The sequence below is a fragment of the Aegilops tauschii genome, chromosome 2 (genome assembly GCF_002575655.3).
Source record: "Aegilops tauschii subsp. strangulata cultivar AL8/78 chromosome 2, Aet v6.0, whole genome shotgun sequence".
Classification (NCBI taxonomy): domain Eukaryota; kingdom Viridiplantae; phylum Streptophyta; class Magnoliopsida; order Poales; family Poaceae; genus Aegilops; species Aegilops tauschii.
The window spans coordinates 573268194-573288802 of record NC_053036.3 but is presented as its reverse complement, the minus strand read 5'-3'; the positions used below and the strand labels follow the sequence as shown (position 1 = coordinate 573288802).

General features: G+C 48.2%; 1 protein-coding gene across 1 annotated transcript; it reads left to right on the top strand.

The window, feature by feature from the left end:
• Nucleotides 1–1642: 1642 nt before the first annotated feature.
• Nucleotides 1643–2479, top strand: LOC109745583 (pectinesterase inhibitor 8). The gene has a single exon (XM_020304706.3). It carries the CDS (start codon nt 1739–1741, stop codon nt 2282–2284), a length of 546 nt encoding a protein of 181 aa, XP_020160295.1. The 5' UTR covers nt 1643–1738; the 3' UTR covers nt 2285–2479.
• Nucleotides 2480–20609: the final 18130 nt, after the last annotated feature.

Here is a 20609-nt window from a genome sequence, read left to right as displayed (position 1 = left end):
TTCATATAGAACAGTTCTTGTGCTTTCAGAAGTTCCTCCCTGCGTTCCTCCGCCGCACCAATAGCATCCACTGCCGCATCGCCAGTGAGATACTGCTTCTCAACTAGGTGCTCAACATACTCCAACTCTCGCCTCCAGAAATCACAAGTGACCTATCCAAACCAGAGACGAATTGGGTGAATAAATCTTCAATCTTATCCAAACCAGAGACGAATTGGGTGAATAAATCTTCAATCTTTGGATCCAAAACTTGGCCAAATCACATCAACAATGTAAATCGAACAGTATAACTTACCCCATGCTTTTGGCACTTGTAAAACACCCATCCGTCGTGCTTCTCTGTGGTGGAGATGTACATGCGCACCTTCTCCTTGCAGATCGGGCAGCGGGCCAGCGGTAGCGCCAGTGCACGGCGGCGAACAGCAGAGGAGGAGGAGCTGGCGGCAGACATGACCACTAGAGGGCAAGGAACTGCCCTCCTCGATGGCGGCGGCGAGGTGTGGCGGAGCAGAGCGACGGGACGGCGGCGCAGCAGAGCGACGGGATGGAGGCAGAACGACGGGAGGGATTTGACGGGGACGAGCTGCAGGTTAGGGATTTGAGGATGGGGAATTTGGCTCTTTTATAAAAAAAAACCTCCATGCAAATTTGGCCGAATCCAAACGAACTACATGGCGGTCAACAGTTGGTCAAACCCACCACCTACCCACCGTGTACGTGCTATAGTGACCGTATTTTCACGTCACATCGTATTGAGTGACCGTATTGAGCGTATTCGTAAGTTCAGTGACCGTATCGTGCTTCGGTCGCAACTATAGTGGTCATGAGTGTATTTATCTCTATCTCCAACCTTGGACGTAGCTCCATCAACATTTGCTTTCGTCCACCCGTGCTCCGGCGCGCTCCACTTCTCGACGACCATCTGCTTTGGCGAACGAGTTGAGCTGCCCTTCACGGGCCGCCATTCCTGCATGTAGTGAATCACCGACTTAGCAGTGACGCGCGCTTCCTCAATTCGCTCTCCATCCCGCGTCTCATTCCTTGGGAGCCACATAGCTTAAACAGTCGTGAAACCCGTAGTGAGAGTTGGATATGAAGCTTGTCTTCTTACCCTGTCGTAGTCTGCACGTTCTGTTACACTGTCAACCATCAATGCAAACGGCCAGATCAGAGGGCTGCCGTGTGCTGGATCGGACGGGGATCGGACGGCCCGCGAAGGAACCGTCCGAATTCCTTGCCGGTCGGCCGGCCGGCGTGTAGCAGCGGCAAGCAACGTCCGTACTTTTATGAGCGACGTGTCTCATGAGCAGTAGGCTCTCGTTTGTTACGAGTGCAAAGCGTGCTTCCTTGATCTTCTGCCTCTTTGGCCTATGCATTTGCAGAGTAGTAGATCTACCCTTGTAATAGCAGTGAGAGTGACCATGGAGCTAGTAACGCATGTAATGATGGTGTTAGTACCAGCCTCCTGAGAAATATCTCGTTCGTCTGTGGCTGGGCAGGCTACACCTGGCCGACGCGCGCACACGCGTCATGCAGAGACATGCAGTCCCCACCTCGGTCCCGTCTCAACGTCCGGCAAACGACCACCGTCCACCTGTGAGCGTGCTACAGTGCAAGAGAATCCGCCATTATAACCGGCAGTCGGCAGACGAGTCGGTTGCGCGAGCAGCTGCTCTACGAAACTCACTCCACACCCCGCTTCTGTGGAACGGACGAAGCTAACCAGCAACAGCGAGCGATGAGGCCATCCACCATGGCTCGAGCCCTCGCGGCCGCGGCTGCCGTCCTCGCCGCCGTGGCCTGCGTCGGCGCGACCCCGGAGACGACGTGCAGGGCGGCGGCGGGCGCGGACAGGCGCGTGGACTACCGCTTCTGCGTGTCCAGGCTGAGCCAGCACCACGACAGCCCCGACGCCGACACGTGGGGCCTAGCCAAGGTGGCCGCCGACGTCGGCGTGCTCATGGCTAGCAACGGCGTCTACGACATCAAGGCCATGCTCGCCGGCAAAAAGGAGCAGCCAGCGGCGGCACGCGGGCCGCTGGAGCAGTGCGAGGCGCTGTACGACAGGATGGGCTCCGCGTTCGCCGAGGCGTACGACGGCATCGACAGGCGCGACTACGCGACGGGCAAGGAGAAGGCGGGCGAGGCCGCGTCCCTCGCGCGCCGCTGCGGCGACGCCTTCGCCCGGGCCGGCGTCGCCGTCCCGTCGAGGCTGGCGAAGCAGGGCGCCGACTCGGTGCAGATGGCCATCGTCTGCACCGCCGTTACCAACCTCATCAAGTGATCTCTGCATATTGTTTGTTCGTCGAGAGATATGGGTCATGTCTCCATTGTTGGTTGCTCGACCGTGATGTCATGTACGCTTGTGTTTGTGATATCGATCGTTGATAGTGGACTAGTGGTAGTAGTACAATGTTCTTCAGTGTTGTGGCAGTGATCATTCAGAAGGGAATAAACATTGCATTATCTTTTTCATCTAGTTTACTGATCTGCTTGCTTCATGGAAATAAATAATCGATCTCGATGCGTTCTTTTCACCACCTTCATCGGTATGTCACTTTCCGCACCAAAATAACCGGCGGAGCCTGTGCCAAAACAGTAAAACACCCCAAGTCGCCGGCGACGGGAGGGCGTGCACACGCTCACGCTCCACTGCCTCCGTGCAGTGCACTAGCCGAGCTACTGCTGGTTGCTGCTGAGATCTGAATTGCACTGATTTTTTTTGGTGGAGACGCCTCCAACCGCCGCGTAGAAGGAATGGAGTACGGGCCAGAGGGGAGGAGCAGTGCTGTCATTGTCCATGTCGAGTGCGTGGCAAGACGCCGCGTGTAGGGGGCCCCGTGGCACATGACATGCCGCGGCCGAATCAGTGTTGCCACTGTCAATCAGGTACAGCGCCGAGCCGTGGCCGCACACTGCCTGCACTCTGCTCCCGATGGATTATCTCGAGTCTCCACTTTTTTTTTTGAGGCAATCTCGAGTCTCCACTGCCCGCACCATTAAGACACTAGGGCTTGTTTGGTTTCACGGCCCGTCAAAAACCGGGGCGTCCAGCCCGCGGGGCAAGTCGGCCCGTGTAAAACTGTTGATGCATTTGGTTGCCCATTTCGGCGGAGATGCGTGATGGCCAAGGACGATCTGCTCCCACTTCGGCGGAATTAAAAACTGTTGATCTTCTAGTGAAATTGTTTCATCGCGAGGAAATTTTGTGGAGGCAAAGGGCCAGGATAGAGTGGCTTGTACATGGGACAAAAACACTTATTTTTTTCACCTTCGCGCTAGCCGCCGCAGGAGAAAAAACCAGATCAAATCCCTCCACCGATCCCGATGGACAGGTGACTTCGAACCTAGCTGAGATGGAGGAACTGGCCACATTTTTTTTATAAGGATTTATACACATCTCAAGGAGTTCATAATATGGACGCAGTCCTAGATACGGTGCCTCTGAAGGTTACGCCGGCCATGAATGAAAGTTTAAACGCTCCTTATAGTGCCGAGGAAGTGAAGACCGCGCTGTTTCAAATGTACCCCACAAAGGCACCAGGTCCTGACGGTTTTCCAGCGCATTTTTTCCAACGCCATTGGGATATTTGCAGAGATGAAGTCACAAAAGCAGTCTTGAAAATTGTTGAAGGAAAGGAGACAGCCGGAAGCATTAATGAGACTACCTTGGTACTTATTCCTAAGGTAAAAAACCCCACACTCTTGACTCAATTCCGCCCGATCAGTTTATGCAACGTTCTGTATAAGATTGCTTCAAAGGTGATATCCAACTGTCTGAAGCTGGTGTTACCAGATATAATATCCGAGGAACAGTCAGCGTTTGTGCCAGGTAGGGTGATTACTGACAATATTATCATGGCTTATGAATGCTTGCATTTTATGAAACGAAATAGAGCAAAGAAACACCAAGCTTGTGCGCTAAAGCTCGATATGATGAAGGCCTATGATAGAGTTGAGTAGGCCTATCTACAAGCTATTATGCTAAAGATGGGGTTCACAGAATAGTGGGTAAACATTGTTATGAGCCTGGTTACCACTGTTAATTTCTCTGTTTTATTCAATGGGAAGAAGCTTGAGTCTTTTAAGCCATCGAGAGGGATCAGACAGGGGGACCCAATATCCCCGTACTTGTTCTTGATAGCAGCAGAGGGCCTGTCGTGCCTGTTAAAATCGAGAAGTGAGTCATCCAATTTGGAGGGGTTGCAGGTGGCACCGTCGGCACCACCGGTAAACCATCTCTTATTCGCTGATGATAGCATTAATCTTGACACGCATAGGTTAGTTAGTGGCATAGCCGGCCGCATCGTGTAGATCGTGGAGTCAGTACATGGTTAGTTGGTGTGTAGCCGAGTCTAGTGCATGCGCTTAGTGGTTGTTAGCTAGCGTGGTGCGTCTGTGTATGCATGTTGGCCTAGTCTTGTGCGTGAGTGGCATAGGTGAAGGAAATATGCCCTAGAGGCAATAATAAAACTATTATTCATTTCCTTATTTCATGATAAATGTTTATTATTCATGCTAGAATTGTATTAATCGGAAACATAATACATGTGTGAATACATAGACAAACATAGTGTCACTAGTATGCCTCTACTTGACTAGCTCGTTAATCAAAGATGGTTAAGTTTCCTAACCATAGACATGAGTTGTCATTTGATTAACGGGATCACATCATTAGAAGAATGATGTGATTGACTTGACCCATTCCGTTAGCTTAGCACGTAATCGTTTAGTATGTTGCTATTGCTTTCTTCATGACTTATACATGTTCCTATGACTATGAGATTATGCAACTCCCGTTTACCGGAGGAACACTTTGTGTGCTACCAAACGTCACAACGTAACTGGGTGATTATAAAGGTACTCTACAGGTGTCTCCAAAGGTACTTGTTGGGTTGGCGTATTTCGAGATTAGGATTTGTCACTCCGATTGTCGGAGAGGTATCTCTGGGCCCTCTCGGTAATGCACATCACTATAAGCCTTTCAAGCATTGTGACTAATGAGTTAGTTGCGAGATGATGTACTACAAAACGAGTAAAGAGACTTGCCGGTAACGAGATTGAACTAGGTATTGAGATACCAACGATCGAATCTCGGGCAAGTAACATACCGATGACAAAGGGAACAACGTATGTTGTTATGTGGTTTGACCGATAAAGATCTTCGTAGAATATGTAGGAGCCAATATGAGCATCCAGGTTCCGCTATTGGTTATTGACCGGAGACGTGTCTCAGTCATGTCTACATAGTTCTCGAACCCATAGGGTCTGCACGCTTAAAGTTAGATGACGATCGGTATTATGAGTTTTGTGTTTTGATGTACCAAAGGTAGTTAGGAGTCCCGGATATGATCACGGACATGACGAGGAGTCTTGAAATGGTCGAGACATAAAGATTGATATATTGGACGACTATGTTCGGACACCAGAATGGTTTCGGGGAGTTTCGGACACATACCGGAGTACCGGGGGGTTACCGGAACCCCCCGGGGAGTTTAATGGGCCAAGATGGGCCTTAGTAGAGAAGAGGAGGGGCGGCTAGGGCTGGCCGCGCGCCCCCTCCCCCTCTAGTCCGAATTGGACAGGGAGGGGGGGCACCCCCTTTCCTTCCCCCTCTCTCCTTCCCTTCCTTTCCCCCTCCTACTCCAACTAGGAAAAGAGGGAGTCCTACTCCCGGTGGGAGTAGGACTCCTCCCTGGCGCGCCCTCCTCCTGGCCGGCTGCCCCCTCCGCCTGGTCCTTTATATACGGGGGCAGGGGGGCACCTCTAGACACAACAATTGATCTCTTAGCCGTGTGCGGTGCCCCCCTCCACCATATTCCACCTCGATCATATCGTAGCAGTGCTTAGGCGAAGCCCTGCATCGGTAGCATCATCATCACCGTCACCACGCCGTCGTGCTGACGGAACTCTCCCTCAAAGCTTGGCTGGATCGGAGTTCGAGGGACGTCATCGAGCTGAACGTGTGCTGAACTCGGAGGTGCCGTACGTTCGGTACTCGGATCGGTCGGATCGTGAAGACGTACGACTACATCAACCGCGTTGTGCTAACGCTTACGCTTTCGGTCTACGAGGGTACGTGGACACACTCTCCCCTCTCGTTGCTATGCATCACCATGATCCTGTGTGTGTAGGATTTCTTTTTGAAATTACTACGTTCCCCAACAGTGGCATCCGAGCCTGGTTTTATGCGTAGATGTTATATGAACGAGTGGAACACAAGTGAGTCGTGGGCGATACAAGTCATACTGCTTACCAGCATGTCATACTTTGGTTCGGCGGTATTGTTGGATGAAGCAGCCCGGACTGACATTACGTGTACGCTTACGCGAGACTGGTTCTACCGACGTGCTTTGCACACAGGTGGCTGGCGGGTGTCTGTTTCTCCAACTTTAGTTGAACCGAGTGTGGCTACGCCCGGTCCTTGTGAAGGTTAAAACAACACTAACTTGACGAACTATCGTTGTGGTTTTGATGCGTAGGTAAGAACGGTTCTTGCTCAGCCCGTAGCAGCCACGTAAAACTTGCAACAACAAAGTAGAGGACGTCTAACTTGTTTTTGCAGGGCATGTTGTGATGCGATATGGTCAAGGCATGATGATATATTTTATTGTATGAGATGATCATGTTTTGTAATCGAGTTATCGGCAACTGGCAGGAGCCATATGGTTGTCACTTTATTGTATGCAATGCAATCGCCCTGTAATTGCTTTACTTTATCACTAAGCGGTAGCGATAGTCGTAGAAGCAATAGTTGGCGAGACGACAACGATGCTACAATGGAGATCAAGGTGTCGCGCCAGTGATGATGGTGATCATGACGGTGCTTCGGAGATGGAGATCACAAGCACAGGATGATGATGGCCATACCATATCACTTATATTGATTGCATGTGATGTTTATCTTTTATGCATCTTATTTTGCTTTGATTGACGGTAGCATTATAAAATGATCTCTCACTAAATTTCAAGATAAAAGTGTTCTCCCTGAGTATGCACCGTTGCCAAAGTTCGTCGTGCCGAGACACCACGTGATGATCGGGTGTGATAAGCTCTACGTTCATCTACAACGGGTGCAAGCCAGTTTTGCACACGCAGAATACTCGGGTTAAACTTGACGAGCCTAGCATATGCAGATATGGCCTCGGAACACTGGAGACCGAAAGGTCGAGCGTGAATCATATAGAAGATATGATCAACATAGTGATGTTCACCATTGAAAACTACTCCATCTCACGTGATGATCGGACATGGTTTAGTTGATTTGGATCACGTGATCACTTAGATGATTAGAGGGATGTCTATCTAAGTGGGAGTTCTTAAGTAATATGATTAATTGAACTTTAATTTATCATGAACTTAGTCCTGGTAGTATTAGCATATCTATGTTGTAGATCAATTGCTCGCGTTTAGCTCCCCTGTTTTATTTTTTGATATGTTCCTAGAGAAAACTAAGTTGAAAGATGTTAGTAGCAATGATACGGATTGGATCCGTGATCTGAGGATTATCCTCATTGCTGCACAGAAGAATTATGTCCTTGATGCACCACTAGGTGACAGACCAATTGCAGGAGCAACTGCAGACGTTATGAACGTTTGGCAAGCTCGATATGATGACTACTTTATAGTTTAGTGCACCATGCTTTATGGCTTAGAATCGGGGCTTCAAAGACGTTTTTTTGAAACGCAACAGAGCATATGAGATGTTCCAAGAGTTGAAATTAGTATTTCATACTCATGCCCGTGTCGAGAGGTATGAGACCTCTGATAGTACTTTGCCTACAAGATGGAGGAGAATTGCTCAACTAGTGAGCATGTGCTCAGAATGTCTGGGTACTACAATTGCTTGAATCAAGTGGGAGTTAACCTTCTAGATAAGATAGTAATTGACAAAGTTCTCTAGTCACTATCACCAAGTTACTAGAACTTCGTGATGAACTATAATATGCAAGGGATGACGAAAACCATTCCCAAGCTCTTCGTGATGCTGAAATCGACGAAGGTAGAAATCAAGAAAAGCATCAAGTGTTGATGGTTGACAAGACCACTAGTTTCAAGAAAAGGGCAAAGGGAAGAAGGGGAACTTCAAGAAGAACGGCAAGCAAGTTCCTGCTCAAGTGAAGAAGCCCAAGTCTGGACCTAAGCCTGAGACTGAGTGCTTCTACTGCAAAAGGGACTGGTCACTGGAAGCGGAACTGCAAAAGTATTTGGCGGATAAGAAGGATGGCAAAGTGAACAAAGGTATATTTGATATACATGTTATTGATGTGTAATTTACTAGTGTTTATAGCAACCCCTCAGTATTTGATACTAGTTCAGTTGCTAAGATTAGTAACTTGAAACGGGAGTTGCAGAATGAACAGAGACTAGTTAAGGGTGAAGTGACGATGTGTGTTGGAATTGGTTTCAAGATTGATATGATCATCATCGCACACTCCCTATACTCTCGGGATTAGTGTTGAACCTAAATAAATATTATTTGGTGTTTGCGTTAAGCATGAATATGATTTGATCATGTTTATTGCAATACGGTTATTCATTTAAAGTCAGAGAATAATTGTTGTTCTGTTTACATGAATAAAACCTTGTATGGTCATACACCCAATGAAAATGGTTTGTTGGATCTCAATTGTAGTGATACACATATTCATAATATTGAAGTCAAAAGACGCAAAGTTAATAATGATAGTTGTGACGCCCCGAGACCGACGCTTCAGAAGACTTCCATATTTTCGTGATCACCGTGTGTTTCTTTTGTGCTTGCTCTATTTATTTAAATCGAGGGAATTCACATGGTGATTTCTCTTTATAACATATCCTCCTAATATTTAGGGAGTTATATTAAAGATATTCCATTATCTTTGGAATCACCATAACACACCTGCAGTTTAAGTTCCATGCATTTTCTATCTCAATTCCTTGCCTCAAACTTTGCCAACAATTCTTATCTCTTTTATTGAGGCTCCTCCTAAAGTCTCAATATTTTGGGGTACTCCTAAAACCTCGTCCTAGTTCAAACCATTTGAATGAAATTCAAATGAGTTTGAATTAAACTCTTCCATATCGCGTGAAACTTCTTTTCTTGGGCTAAGTATAATTCTTAGACTCTGTAGGAGAAGTTTCAGCATTTTCCAAAACCCCTAGCTATTTTCTTTCCTTCCCTTTTCCTTCTGTCTATTTTTCTGTAGGTGGGAAATAGCGAGAAGGTTGGCCTTTTTGCTCCGAAGCTGCAACCAGTCCGTCTAACCTCCTAGGCCCAGCCTCCAAGGCCCATCCGCAGCCCAGCCGGTGCCCTGTTAACCCTAGCCCCGACCCCCTCCTCTCGATCTCTCCCTCTCGTCCTCCCACACCGCCGCCACTCACACACCCGCATCGCACCTGATCCCCTCGCTCCCTCATCCGCGCGCCTCCAGTACGAGACCCGCGCTCCGCCCTCGCCGTAGAAGAGAACCAGGCCGGAGCCCCGTCGGCCTCCTCGCCGCCGTCGCGCCCCCTTCCATCAGTAGCCGCGCCCTCGTCCCGTCCCCTCTGCCTCCTCCTCGTCGCCTACATCCGCCGCCAGCCACCGCAGAACCAGGCCGCTGCTGCGCCATCTCGCCTCCTCCTCACCTCACCATGCGCCGGCACTGGTGACCTCCGCCTCCAGCCATGCCGGCGAGCAAGCCGCTGCCGTCCGCCTCGTCGCGTTCCCCTTCGCCTTCGTCATCTCAAGTTCCGCGCCCGAGCCCTCTGCTCGACCAGGAGCTCGTCACCTCCAGCGCCTCTACATGTCCAAGCCCCCTGCCCCGCCTCTGCTTTGTTCGAGCGGGGAGGAGGACGCGCCTCCGCTCGCCCGCATCGGCCAGCGCCAAGTCCCTGCCGCCGGCCTCCTGTCTTGCTTCTTTTGGACCAGCAAGAACGCCGCCAAGAACCGTACGTGGACACATCGTCTCCAGGATTTTTCGCCAAGTACCTCTACGTGCGGACTCGCCAAGTACTCGACCCGGATGCGCCAAGTTTGACTATGAACGGCTGCACGTCCGACCCCGTATTCGAACCTCAAGCGCCAAGTTCCACTACCGTTGTCGTGCATCCGACAAGACCAAGTGTAGGACTACGCCCGGCGATGCGGCAAGTCCCTCCACGATGACCCGAACATCTACAGAAAAACGTGTACCACTACCGTCGAGGACCGATAGTACCACTACTTCCACTACCGTCGCGAGAACGTCTACTTCCACTACAAACCCGACCCGCTCCATAAAGGCACGCTTCGAAGGTATAACCCCGAGACGACGTTCGTGGAGCGAATGCATGTGTTGTATGAGATGCACCCTATGTTTGGACCGTGTCCGAATTGTTCCTTGCACGTTTGCCGTAAGCCATGTCACCGACATGTGGGACACCCGATATCCGGGATCACTCCCCATCACTCTTGCACGTTTCGCGCACCCACACTTGTTTCTTTGCACCAGCATCTCAATTGAGTTGCCGGAACTGGGATGTTGCCGTGGCACCATTTCCGTTTCACCGCCGTGGCACCCTTTTCCTTCCGCCATGGCGACAAATGCCTCGTATCATGCTCATGTCAACATTTCCATAAAATTGCTTAAAACTTGCATATGTCATCCGCATCATGATAATAAAATTTAAAACGTTTAAAATTGTTGTTTGCTTTAAATTGCTAAATGACATATGGGGATTTTCCAGAATTGTTATTTGTTATTCCGGCCTCATTTAAACTTGCCTAAATAGATAGTTTTATTATGCTTCACCTCTTGCCATGCTTAACCACAGTTAATTTTGTTGGGTACATAAACGGGAGAGAACTAAATAATTGATGTGGTGTTTTGTCAATATGCAACTCGTTGCATATTGAGCTCCACTTAATTTGTAGTATTGTTTGTTGCATTTTGCCTTGCCATGCGTCATTTAAACCGGACATGCACCATACTTGATTGTGCATCATGCCATGTTTATGTGATGGTTGTTTACCATGATGTTTGCTTCTTTCCGGTTGCGCTTCTCCTTGGTAGTTCCGGTAACGTTGCGATTGTGAGGATCCGTTCGACTACGTTGGTTCGTCTACTTTATGGACTTGATCTTCTTCCTTGCGGGATCCCAGACAAGATGACCATACCCTCGAAATCACTTCTATCTTTGCTTGCTAGTTGTTCGCTCTATTGCTATGCCGCGCTACCTACCACTTGCTATATCATGCCTCCCATATTGCCATGTCCAGCCTCTAACCATCCTTTCCCAGCGAACCGTTGTTTGGCTAAGTTACCGCTTTTGCTCAACCCTTCTTATAGCGTTGCTAGTTGCAGGTGAAGCTGAAATTTGTTCCATGTTGGAACATGGATATGTTGGGATATCACAATATCTCTTATTTTAATTAATGCATCTATATACTTGGTAAAGGGTGGAAGGCTCGGCCTTATGCCTGGTGTTTTGTTCCACTCTTGCCGCCCTAGTTTCCGTCATATCGGTATTATGTTCCCGGATTTTGCGTCCCTAACGCGGTTGGGTGTTATGGGAACCCCTTGACAGTTCGCTTTGAATAAAACTCCTCCAGCAAGGCCCGACCTTGGTTTTACATTTGCCTAACAACCTATTACCCCTTCCCTTGGGTCGGCCAACCCGAGGGTCATCTTTATTTAGCCCCCCCGGGCCAATGCTTCTCTAAGTATTGGTCCGAACTAGAGCCACTTGCAGCGCCCCCTCGGGGAAACTTGAGGTCTGGTTTTAGTTGTACGTAGTGCTCATCCGGTGTTGCCCTGAGAACGAGATATGTGCAGCTCCTATCGGGATTGTCGGCACATCGGGCGGCTTTGCTGGACTTGTTTTACCATTGTCGAAATGTCTTGTAACCGGGATTCCGAGACTGATCGGGTCTTCCCGGGAGAAGGAATATCCTTTGTTGATCGTGAGAGCTTATCATGGGCTAAGTTGGGACACCCCTGCAGGGTATAAACTTTCAAGAGCCGTGCCCGCGGTTATGTGGCAGATGGGAATTTGTTAATGTTCGGTTGTAGATAACTTGACACTTAACTTAATTAAAATGCATCAACCGCGTGTGTAGCCGTGATGGTCTCTTTTCGGCGGAGTCCGGGAAGTGAACACGGTTCTTGTGTTATGGTTGTGCGTAAGTAGTTTCAGGATCACTTCTTGATTACTTCTAGCTTCTCGACCGTTGCGTTGCTTCTCTTCTCGCTCTTATTTGCGTATGTTAGCCACCATATTTTCTTAGTGCTTGCTGCAGCTCCACCTCATTACCCCTTTCCTACCCATACGCTTAAATAGTCTTGATCTCGCGGGTGTGAGATTGCTGAGTCCTCGTGACTCACAGATTCTACCAAAACAGTTGCAGATGCCAACGATACCAGTGCAGGTGATGCTACCGTACTCAAGTGGGAGTTCGACGAGGACCTTGGTCGTTGCTATGTTTCGTTTCCTGTTGATCAGTAGTGGAGCCTAGTTGGGACGATCGGGGATCTAGCAGTTGGGTTATCTTCTTTTCTTTTGGCTTTGACCGTAGTCGGTCTATGTGTGTACTCTGATTGATGTATGTTTTATTTAAGTATTGTGTGAAGTGGCGATTGTAAGCCAACTCTCTTTATCCCATTCTTGTTCATTACATGGGATTGTGTGAAGATGACCCTTCTTGCGACAAAACCTACAATGCGGTTATGCCTCTAAGTCGTGCCTCGACACGTGGGAGATATAGCCGCATCGTGGGCGTTACAATAGTGCAACTTATTTGTGGCACTGCCGTTTAGGTCATATTGGTGTAAAGCGCATGAAGAAACTCCATACTGATGGGCTTTTGGAATAACTTGATTATGAATCACTTGATGCTTGCGAACCATACCTCATGGGCAAGATGACTAAGACTTCATTCTCCGGAACAATGGAGCGAGCCACTGACTTGTTGGAAATAATACATACCGATGTAAGCGGTCCAATGAGTGTTGAGGCTCACGGTGGGTATCATTGTTTTCTGACCTTCACAGATGATTTGAGCAGACATGGGTATATCTACTTGATGAAACACAAGTCTGAAACACTTGAAAAGTTCAAAGATTTTCAGAGTGAAGTAGAGAATCATCGTAACAAGAAAATAAAGTTTCCACGATATGATCGTAGAGGCAAATATTTGAGTTAGGAGTTTGGCCTTCAATTAAAACAATGTGGAATAGTTTCACAAACTCATGCCACCTGAAACACCACAGCATAATGGTGTGTCCGAACGTCATAATCATACTTTATTGGATATAGTGCAATCTATGATGTCTCTTACCGATTTACCACTATCGTTTTGGGGTTATGCATTAGAGACAGCTGCATTCACGTTAAATAGGGCACCATCTAAATCCGCTGAGACGACACCTTATGAACTGTGGTTTGGCAAGAAACCCAAGTTGTCGTTTCTTAAAGTTTGGGGTTGCGAAGCTTATGTGAAAAAGTTTCATTCTGATAAGCTCAAACCCAAATCAGAGAAATATGTCTTCATAGGATACCCAAAGGAGACAGTTGGGTACACCTTCTATCATAGATCTGAAGGCAAGACTTTCATTGCTAAGAATGGATCCTTTCTAGAGAAGGAGTTTCTCTCGAAAGAAGTGAGTGGGAGGAAAGTAGAACTTGATGAGGTAACTGTACCTGCTCCCTTATTGGAAAGCAGTCCATCACAGAAATCTGTTCCTGTGACTCCTACACCAATTAGTGAGGAAGCTAATGATGATGATCATGTAACTTCAGATCAAGTTACTACCGAACCTCGTAGGTCAACCAGAGTGAGATCCGCACCAGAGTGGTACGGTAATCCTGTTCTGGAAATCATGTTACTAGACCATGACAAACCTACAAACTATGAGGAAGCGATGATGAGCCCAGATTCCGCAAAAATGGCTTGAGGCCATGGAATCTGAGATGGGATCCATGTATGAGAACAAAGTGTGAACTTTGGTTGACTTGCCCGATGATCAGCAAGCCATAGAAAATAAATGGATCTTCAAGAGGAAGACGGACGCTGATAGTAGTGTTACTATCTACAAAGCTAGACTTGTCGAAAAAGGTTTTGACAAATCTCAAGGTGTTGACTGCGATGAGATTTTCTCACTTGTAGCGATGCTTGAGTCTGTCCGAATCATGTTAGTAAATTGCCACATTTTATGAAATCTGGAAAATGGATGTCAAAACTACATTCCTTAATGGATTTCTTAAAGAAGAGTTGTATATGATGCAACTAGAAGGTTTTGTCAATCCAAAAGATACTAACAAAGTGTGTGAGCACCACTGATCCATTTATGGACTGGTGCAAGCATCTCAGAGTTGGAATGTACACTTTGATGAGTTGATCAAAGCATATAGTTTTACACAGACTTGCGGTGAAACCTGCATTTACAAGAAATTGAGTGGGAGCACTACAACATTTCTGATAAGTATATATGAATGACATATTGTTGATCGGAAATAATGTAGAATTTTCTGGAAAGCATAAAGGAGTATTTGAAAGGAGTTTTTCAAATAAAGACCTCGGTGAAGCTGCTTACATATTGAGCATCAAGATCTACAGAGATAGATCAAGACGCTTGATAAGTTTTTTCAATGAGTACATACATTGACAAGATTTTGAAGTAGTTCAAAATGGAACAGTCAAAGAAAGAGTTCTTACCTGGTGTACAAGGTGTGAAATTGAGTAAGACTCAAAGCCCGACCACGGCAGAAGATAGAAAGAGAATGAAAGTCATTCCCTATGCCTCAGCCATAGTTTCTGTAAAGTATGCCATGCTGTGTACCAGATCTATTGTATACCCTGCACTGAGTTTAGCAAGGGAGTACAATAGTGATCTAGGAGTAGATCACTGGACAACGGTCAAAATTATCCTTAGTGGAATAAGGATATGTTTCTCGATTATGGAGGTGACAAAAGGTTCATCGTAAAGGGTTACGTCGATGCAAATTTTGACACTGATCCAGATGACTCTAAGTCTCAATTTGGATACATATTGAAAGTGGGAGTAATTAGCTAGAGTAGCTCCATGCAGAGCATTGTTGACATAGAAATTTGCAAAATACATACGGATCTGAATGTGGCAGACCCGTAGACTAAACTTCTCTCACAAGCAAAACATGATCACACCTTAGTACTCTTTGGGTGTTAATCACATAGCGATGTGAACTAGATTATTGACTCTAGTAAACCCTTTGGGTGTTGGTCACATGACGATGTGAACAATGGGTGTTAATCACATGGTGATGTGAACTATTGGTGTTAAATCACATGGCGACGTGAACTAGATTATTGACTCTAGTGCAAGTGGGAGACTGAAGGAAATATGCCCTAGAGGCAATAATAAAGTTATTATTTATTTCCTTATTTCATGATAAATGTTTATTATTCATGCTAGAATTGTATTAACCGGAAACATAATACATGTGTGAATACATAGACAAACATAGTGTCACTAGTATGCCTCTACTTGACTAGCTCGTTAATCAAAGATGGTTAAGTTTCCTAACCATAGACATGAGTTGTCATTTGATTAACGGGATCACATCATTAGGAGAATGATGTGATTGACTTGACCCATTCCGTTAGCTTAGCACTTGATCGTTTAGTATGTTGCTATTGCTTTCTTCATGACTTATACATGTTCCTATGACTATAAGATTATGCAACTCCCGTTTACCGGAGGAACACTTTGTGTGCTACCAAACGTCACAACGTAACTGGGTGATTATAAAGGTACTCTACAGGTGTCTCCGAAGGTACTTGTTGGGTTGGCGTATTTCGAGATTAGGATTTGTCACTCCGATTGTCGGAGAGGTATATCTGGGCCCTCTCGGTAATGCACATCACTATAAGCCTTGCAAGCATTGTGACTAATGAGTTAGTTGCGAGATGATGTATTGCGGAACGAGTAAAGAGACTTGCTGGTAATGAGATTGAACTAGGTATTGAGATGCTGACGATCGAATCTCGGGCAAGTAAAATACCGATGACAAAGGGAACAACGTATGTTGTTATGCGGTTTGACCGATAAAGATCTTCGTAGAATATGTAGGAGCCAATATGAGCATCCATGTTCCTCTATTGGTTATTGACCGGAGACGTGTCTCGGTCATGTCTACATAGTTCTCTAACCCGTAGGGTCCGCACGCTTAAAGTTAGATGACGTTCGTATTATGAGTTTTGTGTTTTGATGTACTGAAGGTAGTTCGGAGTCCCGGATATGATCGCGGACATGACGAGGAGTCTCGAAGTGGTCGAGACATAAAGATCGATATATTGGACGACTATGTTCGGACACCGGAATGGTTTCGGGGAGTTTCGGACACATACCGGAGTACCGGGGGGTTACCGGAACCCCCTGGGGAGTTTAATGGGCCAAGATGGGCCTTAGTGGAGAAGAGGAGGGGCGGCCAGGGCTGGCCACGCGCCCCTCCCCCTCTAGTCTGAATTGGACAAGGAGGGGGGGCGCCCCCTTTCCTTCCCCCTCTCTCCTTCCCTTCCTTTCCCCCTCCTACTCCAACTAGGAAAAGAGGGAGTCCTACTCCCAGTGGGAGTAGGACTCCTCCCTGGCGCGTCCTCCTCCTGGCCGGCCGCCCCCTCCCCCTGGTCCTTTATATACGGGGGCAGGGGGGCACCTCTAGACACAACAATTGATCTCTTGATCTCTTAGCCGTGTGCGGTGCCCCCCTCCACCATATTCCACCTCGATTATATCGTAGCGGTGCTTAGGCAAAGCCCTGCGTCGGTAGCATCATCATCACCATCAGCACGCCGTCATGGTGCCGTACGTTTGGTACTCGGATCGGTCGGATCGTGAATACGTACGACTACATCAAACGCGTTGTGCTAACACTTTCGCTTTCGGTCTACGAGGGTACGTGGACACACTCTCCCCTCTCATTGCTATGCATCACCATGATCCTGTGTGTGCGTAGGATTTTTTTTAAATTACTACGTTCCCCAACAATAGGAGCCGGGCAGGCTGTTGCCCTGGCAGCGTGTGTGCACGTGTGCTACTTAAACAGATGTAGGTGGTAGAGCCATTGGAGCCGAGTGTAGCCATGTAGCCACTGTAAAGAAGAAAAGGATTGGGGCGTTCGTGCACCCGTGGCGGCGTTCGTGCGCCGGCCGGAAAACCCACCAGTGTTCGTCCACTGTTCTTCTTCTTCCACCTCCGCTCGAGTGAGAGGAAAGGTACCAAGAGGGCAGCGAAACCCACCGGCGACATACGCCGAACCGCCCTCCGGACAAACGTCGGACGAAGGTAGAAGAAGATGAACAAAATTTTCCGGCAACGAACGCCCCGGCCGCCGAACGGTCTATATGTTGGCTTCTATTCAACTCAACTACTCAAAGACACATACATGGAGGTACACACGCACACACGCAGCACAACCCCGGAAGAACTCAACCCCCCGACAGCCATTACAACGAGCCCCGCAGAGGCTTTATACCTTGGGCCAGCAGTGGGCACGACCCACGCTCCCCACCCAGTCGTCCGCATGATCCGGCCCCACTCCGGCCGTGCCCACGACGCGCACGTACGCGCGCAGATCGCGCCAAGCCCACAACAGATCGGCCCGGTCACCACGCCCAGCTCACCAACAGCCTGGTCTTCATCCGGTGCTACGTGCACACACACGCACACACCCTAGCCCTACACACGCACGCACACATGCACTACACAAGCCATACACAGGTCAGACTATGGCCAGAATATGCATAAGTCGGACTATGCCCGTACACAAGTCAGACACTAGCTCGATGCGGCCAGAGACCGGACCTGGCACGCCCGACTCTGGTCACCACGGCGGGGGCATGGCTTATTGTGCCAACAATCACCCCCTAAGCCATGACATCGCCTGGATCGTCGTCGTCGTCTTTGCTGCGACTCCGGCATGAGCCGCCGCCCACTGCCGCTGTAGCATCCCACAGTCCCGTACACCGCCGCGCCGCGTTTCCGTGCCCCCACGGTCTTTGTGCCGAGCCACCGTGACCTCTGCGCCACCATGCAGGTCCTCCGCGACCTCCTCGTCTCCGCGACCGCCGTGCTCTTCGTGCGCATGACATCACACCGCAACACCACAGACTCGTCACGCGTCGCGGTCGCCATGCGCTCGCCGGGCGCCGCAGCCTCCATGTCGGCCGCGCGCGCCGCGGCCGCCGCCGCGCGCCACGGCTCCTGTACCTGGTAGCTTTGATACCAAGTGTTGGTTTCTAACCTGAACCCTAGATCACCCTCGTCTACCTCTCTCTCTGGACTTATCTCCTTGGCACGCACCAAAGAAGAAACAAGGAGGGAAGAAGAGGAGTTGACAGCCTGCTATTTTTCAAGGCAAATAGTATGGGTGCTACTGAGGTAAACCAGGTTATGGAATCTTATTGTCAAGCCACGGGCCAGAAAGTTAACAACGCAAAGTCATCAATTTTTTTCCAGCAAAGGTGTTCCAGAGAGTACTCGGGCTGAGATTAAGACTCTCTTAAATGTACCCAATGAAACCCTTAATGAAAAATATCTTGGGATGCCTTCTAATGTAGGTAATAACAAGAACGGATCTTTCAAATATCTTAAAGATAGACTGTGGAGCAAAGTTCAAGGCTGGATTGAAACCACCATGTCGACGACAGGCAAAGAAGTACTGCAGACTAAGGCATAGCCTAGTGGTGGGGAGGGGTTGATGCCTTCCCACCCACCCAGGTTCAAGGCATGGTACTTGCAATTTGGGTTTGTTGCACCAATTATACTGTAGGGGGTTTCCTTACAGTCTTTCTGTCAAAAAAAGTACTTGTCAAATCAGTAGCTCGGGTAGTGCCAGTCTATTCTATGGCTTGTTTTAAACTCCCTTGGGGGCTGTGTGAACACCTCAACAAACTCATCAAAAAATTCTAGTGGGGGAGCAAAGAGGGGAAAAGGAAACCTCATTGGGTCTCTTGGAAGGACATGACCTAACCGAAAGGTATGGGGGGGTCTGGGCTTTAAGGATTTGGAGCTTTTTAACCTTGCTATGCTGGCTAAGCAAGCCTGGCACATCTTGCAGAACCCGGATAGCATGTGCTCATGTTTAATTAAAGGTATATACTACCCTCATGGTACCATCCTGAACGCTCATCTAGGCAGTGCCCCGAGTCAAGTATGGAGGTCCTTATTGGAAGGAAGAGACATACTAAAACAGGGTCTGATACGTCGCATAGGTAATGGAGACAGTACAAGCATTTGGGAGGATAACTGGTTAACTCGAACTGAGATGATGAGGCCATACGGCTGTTTGACTATCAACCCACCGGCTCGCATTTCTGAGCTAATTGATGCGACCTCAGTCTCATGGGACAGACAAAAAGTTCAGACCACTTTCTTGCATATGGACGCAAAAGTAATTTTGGGCATTCCGTTGTGTACGAAGAATGTTGACGATTTCTGGAGTTGGAGCCATGAAAAGAACGACTTATTTTCAGTCAAATCTGCCTACCGGATGCTAGTAAGTACACGGCAGAGAAGAGAAGTTTGGCTAGAAAACAGGCCCAGTCCCTCCAACTCAACTACAGAAGAAGGGGAGTGGAAAAAGTTGTGGAAGACAGAAGTGCCAGGGAAGGTCCGGATGTTCCTCTGGAGATTATCCAAACATTCCATTCCAACCAACGATGTAAGAGCACACAGGCGTATGTCAACTTCCAGTGCATGTGGTATCTGCGGCTCTCTAGATTCATGGAGACATTCCCTCCTAGAATGTACAATGTCAAGGTGCACTTGGGCCCTTGTTGATGAAGAACTGGCGCAAAACCTAGCAACTATCACTAAACCGAAAGCTAAACAGTGGCTATTCACCCTCATGAGTACGTTATCGCATGACCTCTTTGTGAAGCTTTCAGTTACTTTATGGGCCATCTGGGCAAAGCTATTCACGAGGGCTTATTTCAGAGCCCCCAAACCATCAACGGCTTCATCAATAGATACCTGCAGGAACTGAAGATGATAGCTGGCCAACTCGGTCTCAGAACCAGCAGAGAATACCTACAACTAATACAAGCACCCCGCGCCCAAAAGCACCTCCACCTGGGCATGCAAAAATCCACGTTGATGTAGCGTGCCGCAAGGGACTTGGGGGCTCATCGGCGGCTGTCTGTCGAGATGCTAATGGAACTTTTCTGGGTAGCTCAGCTCTTGTGATCCAAGGAGTGGATGATCATGATATTCTTGAAATGATAGCATGCAGGGAGGCGCCCGCTTTGCCATATGCTCTTCCAATACGAAGTTTGGCATTTTTGGAGGCACTTCCATTCCGCAGTACCTGCCGCCTCTGATAATCATACCATTGATCTTTCCTAATTAAATGCGTGTTCAACCTCAGTACCCTCAGCACCTTTGCTCTGGCAAGAAAGAACCTGGTGAGTGTAATCTCCGGTGGGGTCCCTCGACAGGAGTTCAAAGTAATATTTGAGAGATGCAGATCCAGACATTCGATGTGATTGTCGTTATAAACATCTTCCACCGGGCCTAATATGCACTGCAAAAGAAGAGAACGTGTTAGTGCCTACATGCAGTTTTGAACACTGCTACACGCCCATTTGGTTTGCAGGATTTGTAAAATGCACCAACATGCCATCTTCGATCTGG